Source organism: Mandrillus leucophaeus, unplaced genomic scaffold (assembly GCF_000951045.1).
Source record: "Mandrillus leucophaeus isolate KB7577 unplaced genomic scaffold, Mleu.le_1.0 Scaffold28, whole genome shotgun sequence".
NCBI classification, from domain to species: domain Eukaryota; kingdom Metazoa; phylum Chordata; class Mammalia; order Primates; family Cercopithecidae; genus Mandrillus; species Mandrillus leucophaeus.
The window spans coordinates 1,431,921-1,439,157 of record NW_012102920.1 but is presented as its reverse complement, the minus strand read 5'-3'; the positions used below and the strand labels follow the sequence as shown (position 1 = coordinate 1,439,157).

Genomic DNA, 7,237 nt, shown 5'->3' with positions numbered 1-7,237 from the left:
GCCTGCGATGGGGACCCCGGGCGCGCGGCGGGTCCTCAATGCTCCGCACCCGGAGCTGCGGTTTTGCCGGATGCGGGGCGCATTCATCGCCGGTTTCCCGCCACTGCAGGGGGAGGCGGAGCCCAGTTTTTTCCGCCAGAGGCCGAGGGAGCACCTTCCCGGTGTCTCTCACCCACTGGGAGACGGGCTGGAGCCGGCGGGGTCCACAGCCAGAGAGGCGGGTGCAATAGGGCAGTAGGTCCCGGTCCCTTCAGCGGGCACTCCCGTCTTCCAGAGACTTTTTCTAAGTGAAGAGGGAGTCCTCAGCCCTTGACACCTGGAAAGGCCCCTCGCAGACTCCAGGCTCCCACAGGGCACCCTTGGACCTCCCCAGCGTGGTTCCTCCAGGGGGCCTGCAGTCCCGAAGTGGAGTGTGGGGGGCAGAAGCAGCGGGAAGCCGGACGTTTGAGTAACTCTGATGGTGCTGGGGGCACCCATGCCCGACACAAAGGCAGTGGGTCAGCTTGTCCAGTCCACTCATAAGTACTTCTGCGGCCGCCCAATGATGGGAAAGGCATTGATATTTACTCCAGAGGCCTGCAGACAGGGCCACCAGGTGGGGCAGCTACATTTTCGAGGAGTCCCTAGAAAGAGTGGTCATGACACTTAATATGAAGGAGACCCCAGTGGGGTGCCCCAGCTCCGGATGATGGTGAAGACCCGTTTCCCTATGTTTCCTGCCTTGCTTCAGACAGCAGGCCTGGGGTGCGGTTTTCATTTGAGCTCCACATGCACCCTTCTTGGCACTGGCAACATTTTGTAATTGAGTATTCAGCCTCGTGAAATGGCCTGGGCTGCTTTCCTGCTCACACACACACATTTTTAGACCGATGCCACTTTCCCCTTAGTTCCTGCCATAGGATGCCTATGCACTCCCGGAACTTGCGGGGCCACTTAAGCTGGCTGGGGAAGAGGGCCTGCAGGGAGAGGAGAACCCCTCAGCAGCCCTGAGTCCTGCGGGCTGGAGGGGAGGCTGACTGGCGTTGGGGTGGGAAGGTGGCTTCACTGCTTCCTGGTCTAGGAGGTGACCCAGAGCTTCCTCGTGCCCACAGAGATTCCGCTGTGCGCCGGCTGTGACCAGCACATCCTGGACCGATTCATCCTCAAGGCTCTGGACCGCCACTGGCACAGCAAGTGCCTCAAATGCAGCGACTGCCACACGCCACTGGCCGAGCGCTGCTTCAGCCGAGGGGAGAGTGTTTACTGCAAGGATGACTTTTTCAAGTGAGTCCCGAAGCCTCGCCTCACTGTGGGAGCGGAAGGCACGCCTGCCCCAGGAAAGGTGGCCTGGAGTCCCGCCACCCCAGGGCCTCACTGTGGGAGCAAAGGGCATGCCCGTCCCAGGGACTCCTCGCCTCACAATCACCGAGGCCAGGCCCTCGAAGCCCGTGTCTCTCACAATCTCGGCCCCCTCCTGTCACCCAGGCAGGGCACCCTGCAGCCTGGCCAAACTAAGGGTAGGGCCTCATGGGTGCTCCCTGGGTGGCTGGGCCTGGCTGGGACATCAGCAAGTATTATTTGGAAAAAAACAATTTATTTCCTAAATCACAGAAGCAGTCATTAGAGAAGATATGCCCAAGTTTGTAGAATTCTATCGAACTTAGTTCCTCTGAAATTGGTGGTGTTTTTATCCCTAATGCTGGGGACCCAGGGGCTCCAGCCCAGTGGCCTTCATGGCTCCAGCTGTGGGGTGTGAGGGACCAGCCCCAGATGGGTCCTCTCCCTCCGGATTCACCTTCCCAGATCCAACATGGGTCCTGCAGGCAGTGGCGGCCGGGCTCCCCGAGGTCTTCCTGAGGTTGAGGTTCCCTTCTCAGTGGGAGTGGACAGCTCTGCCCCAGAGGCCAGGCTGGAGACCAACCTTCAGGGCCAGACAGAGCCTTCCTCCGGGGCCGCCTCCCCAAGCACCCGCTTCCTGCTCTCTGACCCGCTCAGGGCGAAATGAGCCTCCCCTTCCGCGCTGAGCCGGGCCCTATGCGTCCCGCAGGCGCTTCGGGACCAAGTGCGCCGCGTGCCAGCTGGGCATCCCGCCCACGCAGGTGGTGCGCCGTGCCCAAGACTTCGTGTACCACCTGCACTGCTTTGCCTGCGTCGTGTGCAAGCGGCAGCTGGCCACGGGTGACGAGTTCTACCTCATGGAGGACAGCCGGCTCGTGTGTAAGGCGGACTACGAAACTGCCAAGCAGCGAGGTCAGCCGAGGGGACGACGCTCCCACCTTTTCTGGTCTGAAAAAATGGGGCTGAGGCCAGGTCCAGGGGGGCTTCCGGGGAAATGCTCACCCCAAGCGCTCACTAAGGGGGCCTGGGCTAGGGCGGTGCGGGCAGAAGGAAGCCGAGGCCGGGAGCGGGGGAGTCAGGGACAGACCCCCGCCCCGAACCAATTCGTTTGGTCCAAAGTGTGCGACTTTTCATCCCTAGTCGGAATGATTGCCCTAAACACTTGGCCGCGAAGACTGGGCCATACCCACACCCTTAGAATAAAGGGGAGCCCGCGGGGAAAGCAGGGCACTTGGAGTAGGGGGGCCAAGGCTGAAGGCCGGGGCGCCACGGAGGGTGGTGTGATTTTAGGGAAGACGCCGCCCCCACCCCTCGCAGCAGAACCCGCCCTCCGCCGGCGCCCCCTCCACCCCGGCCTGGGTGCCGCCCGTTTTCGCCAATCGCTCCCAGCGCCCGCGCGTTCTGAGAAGCCCGTGGGGGCGGGCTGGGAGTGGGCACCTGGGGCCCCGATGTCCCCGCGCCGGCCGGGGTTGGGAGAGCTGGGGGTCCGGCTGGGGCCGGAGGGGCCGCCGCGTCTCACCGCTCGCCTACCGCGCAGAGGCCGAGGCCACGGCCAAGCGGCCGCGCACGACCATCACCGCCAAGCAGCTGGAGACGCTGAAGAGCGCCTACAACACCTCGCCCAAGCCGGCGCGCCACGTGCGCGAGCAGCTCTCGTCCGAGACGGGCCTGGACATGCGCGTGGTGCAGGTCAGCGCTCGCCCCCGCTCCCCTCCCGCCCGCGGCCTTGGGGACCCCCGCAGATCTGGGCGGCCGCTCACCCCGCCCCACCCCCAGGTTTGGTTCCAGAACCGCCGGGCCAAGGAGAAGCGGCTGAAGAAGGACGCCGGCCGGCAGCGCTGGGGACAGTATTTCCGCAACATGAAGCGCTCTCGCGGCGGCTCCAAGTCGGATAAGGACAGCGTTCAGGAGGGGCAGGACAGCGACGCCGAGGTCTCCTTCCCCGGTAGGCGGAGAGGGGGGGGATCGCGGAGCTCGGGGAGGGACGAGCGCGCGTCAGAGGGGTCGCAGGGGGCCTGCGGATCTGAATTTCCCATGGGGTTAGGGGGCTCCTTAAGTTGTACTTTCAAAAACATTTCACTTAAGAACCTGATCCCCAGCACCCTCCCCGCCCTGGCTGGCCACTCCGGACCACTGCTTTTCCCTTGGTTGGGACAATCCCTGTGGCCGGACCTGTTCCCAAGCTGGACCCCTACTGGGCTTTCTCAGGTGGGGTGGTGGGCGTGTCCAGACCGTCTCTCTGGCTCCTAGCCCTTGCAGTGATTTTTAGGAGAATGGGCAGCGCATTTTGGGACAGACTGAGTCAAAGTCCCAGCTGCTTGGAGTTGGGGAGGGCCGCGAAGGGGCTACCTGGGGTCAGGGAGAGAAGGTTCCATACCCTTCTGTGGGGCCTGGATTATTTATCTCATTCTCCAGCACCGGGGATGCTGCGTCCCCATCCGTTGATGCCCATCCTCAGAGTGTGGGCAAGACATTCTCTTCTGGGCCGCCTTGTGACCTGGACTACTCACTCAGCCTCTCTGGAACTAAATTTCCTTGTCTGCAAAATGTGTGTGGTGGTATCTGTGCCCCCTCCCTAGGCTGCTGTGAGGCTGGTCCTGAAAGCCTGGGCCCTGGCTGGGCTGTTCCTGACTGATCCCACCAGGCCTGAGACACCTGGGTTGACTCAGGGGTGAGGGCAGGGAAGGGGCAGGGGCAGCCACGCCTTCCAAGAGCAGAAGGGATCTGTGCTGACCTGTCATGTGGCGTGGGGCAGCCACTCCTGCTTCGGCCCAGGGGTGCTTCTGCTCGCAGGATGGGACTCTGAGGGGCTGCAGGTGGAGGGCAGACACTGACTGAGCCTCTGCTTCTGTTGCAGATGAGCCTTCTTTGGCGGAAATGGGCCCGGCCAACGGCCTCTACGGGAGCTTGGGGGAACCCACACCGGCCTTGGGCCGGCCCTCGGGAGCCCTGGGCAACTTCGCACTAGAGCATGGAGGCCTGGCAGGCCCAGAGCAGTACCGAGAGCTGCGTCCGGGCAGCCCCTATGGTGTCCCCCCATCCCCCGCTGCCCCGCAGAGCCTCCCTGGCCCCCAGCCCCTCCTCTCCAGCCTGGTGTACCCAGACACCAGCTTGGGCCTTGTGCCCTCGGGAGCCCCCGGCGGGCCCCCACCCATGAGGGTGCTGGCAGGGAACGGACCCAGTTCCGACCTATCCACGGGGAGCAGCGGGGGTTACCCTGACTTCCCTGCCAGCCCCGCCTCCTGGCTGGACGAGGTGGACCACGCTCAGTTCTGACCCAGGCCCAGCTCCACCCAGCACCGGACACGAGGGAGCTGCCCCTGGGTGGGCGGCTCGGGGATGCTGGGGGTTGCGAGGAAGTGGGGCCAGGGCATCAAGGGAGGGCTGGTGCCTTCGGGGCCTCCCACTGCTGACCACACAGCTCCCTCCCTGGGGGCTGAGGGACCCACCTGGCCCCTCCTCTGACACAGGGCTGGCCCGCCAGGTGGCCGCCCAGCAAGCCGGCCTTTTTTTGTAAGCAAATTTCTCCCCTTTATTGATCAATTAACTGAGCACTTGCTGCTGTTTCTAGACATGAAATGTCACCTTGCTGAGGCCCAGCCCAGCCCAGCATAGCCCAAGGGCTGAAAAAACGCTTTCATCTCTAAAACTGAGAAATCATCCTAATCGTGCTTTCACTTCCCAGGCTCCGTATGTCTTGGAGCCGTCACCCCGAGGCTCCCTCTTTAGGTCAGAGATTGGCCTTGCCTGTCCAGGCAGGAGGCCGCGGGCCAGGGACACACCTGTCCCCCCTCCTCTCCCCAGACTGTGGGGGACCTCCCTGCCTCCAGCCCCACCTTCCCCGGGAGCAGCTTTCCCCAGTCCCCAGGTCTCTAGATCTTTCTGTTCTTCTTGAGTACCCTGTGGAGGAGGCAAAAATGCCTGGAGTCCCTTCTCTCCAAGCTCAATTCTCTAAGCCCCTCAGGGTCTCCTCCTCAGTCCACCCCAAGCCCTTGGTGTCCAGGCTGCACCCACAGATGTCCATTGCCAAACAGCCTACCCTCCCTGCTGGAGCCGGCTCTGCCTGGCCCAGACTGGGAAGTCTCCCCACTGGAGAAGGGCGGGGCTCCTCTGAGCCTGCCCTGCCTCCTCCATCAGATCCTTTGGGAAGGAGTTTCTGGGAGACACCTGCAGCTGTGTGTGCCCCAGACACAAAGGCTGGCCTGTGTGTAAGTCAAAGTCACTCCCACAAACCTGAATCTCGAGCTACCTACTGGTTCTGTGAATGTTCTGTGTCTTTTATTTATTCTCGGGTGATCAGCTCTTTCCAAGACTTCAATAAATTTGTCAGTTACAGTCAATGGAAGGCCCGTGTTTTTATGAGGCTGCAGGGGTTGGGGGAGGGTGTTGAGTGTGGGGAACATTCTGTGAATGTTGAGAGGCAGCCCTGGAGGGGCCCTGGGTCCTCCCTAGTTCCTTGCTTGGGCTGGCACCCAGTATGAATTTGGGCTGTCTTTATCCCTGGATCTTGGCCATGCTCAGGAGCACTGGAAGGAGGTGGGGGGAACAGCCTGTCCATTCCTGATGGAATGGGGGAGGTTGGGGTCTCCACACCCTGTCCCTGGGAGAAGTAGGGGTTGGGATGTCCAGAGAGCATGATGGGGGTGGAGGGTGGGCCATGTGTGCCACTCACAGCTTGCAGCTGGCACCAGCCCCAGGACAGGGATGCTGGCGTAGGCTGGTATGGTGACCAGGCTCATGGTCATGGAAGTCTCTCCAGCTTGGATTCCAATCCTGGCTCTTCTAACTTTCTGTGTGACCCTGGGCTGGGGGCTCGACCCCTCTGAGCCCTGCTTCCCCTCCAACCCTCCCCCCCACCGCCATAAGCCATAAAGAGAAGACAGTGGTGACAGTCCCCTCAGAGGGCAGAAGGAAGTCGTATGCGCCCCACCCCCACCCCCAGGTGAGTGCTCCTATAGGGGCAGTGGTAGAAGCAGGCAGGACTGGCCCTTCCACCTGGGTCTTCCCTCCTGCAGGATGGGAGGGCTGGGCCTCCTCCCTGAGGGTCTCTTCCTCTGAGGGTCTCCCTGGGGCACAGTGGGGGCTGAGGGGGGAGCCCTCTTGGAGCCTGGTCTGCCTGTTTCTCAGTGGAGGGGAGGGAAGGTGGAGGAGCCTGGTCTGCTTGTTTCTCAGTGGAGGGGAGGGAAGGTGGAGGAGCGGGGGAGTGCCTTTCATGGGGATCTTTGCACTGGCCTCAGTCCCCCAAGTAAGGGGGGGGGAGGCCCCTCCAGAATGTGGCCAAGGGAAGCTGCAGAACCAGGATCTTCCCCCTTTTTTGACCCCCAAGTCACTCCAGAACCAGCCATCTTTTGGGGGAAACTGGTTGGGACCAGTTGTCTTTTATTTTATTTTATTTTTTTTTTGAGATGGAGTTTTGCTCTTGTTGCCCAGGTTGGAGTGCAATGGCACGATCTCAGCTCACCACAACCTCTGCCTCCCAGATTCAAGCGATTCTCCTGCCTCAGCCTCCCAAGTAGCTGGGATTACAGGACTGCACCATCACGCCCGGTTTTGTATTTTTAGTAGAGACGGGGTTTCACCATGTTGGCCAGGCTAGCCTCCAGCTCCTGACCTCAGGTGATCCACCCGCCTTGGCCTCCACAAGTGCTGGGATTACAGGCGTGAGCAACCGCGCCCAGCCAAGGGAACAGTTGTCTTTTGAGGGACGTCCTTTTCATCGTTTTGGGATGTGTGTCAGGCACGTCCTCTTCTGAGTCCCACAGCGGCCTCTCCCCTCAATCTCACAGAAGAGAAAGCTAAGGCCCCGGAAAGGGGAGGGGAGGGAGGACAGGGGAGGGAAGAGGGAAAAGGGGAGGGGAGGAAGGACAGGGGAGGGAAGAGGGAAAAGGGGAGGGGAGGAAGGACAGGGGAGGGAAGAGGG

General features: G+C 61.9%; 1 protein-coding gene across 1 annotated transcript; it reads left to right on the top strand.

Moving 5' to 3' along the window:
• Window positions 1-638: 638 nt before the first annotated feature.
• On the top strand, window positions 639-5,657 carry LHX3 (LIM homeobox 3). Its single transcript, XM_011985068.1, is given in 7 exon segments — window positions 639-662; window positions 664-691; window positions 1,092-1,263; window positions 2,027-2,229; window positions 2,855-3,006; window positions 3,094-3,262; window positions 4,175-5,657. Coding segments are annotated over 7 exon segments (1,167 nt in total). The 3' UTR covers window positions 4,594-5,657.
• The last annotated feature ends 1,580 nt before the right edge of the window (window positions 5,658-7,237 follow it).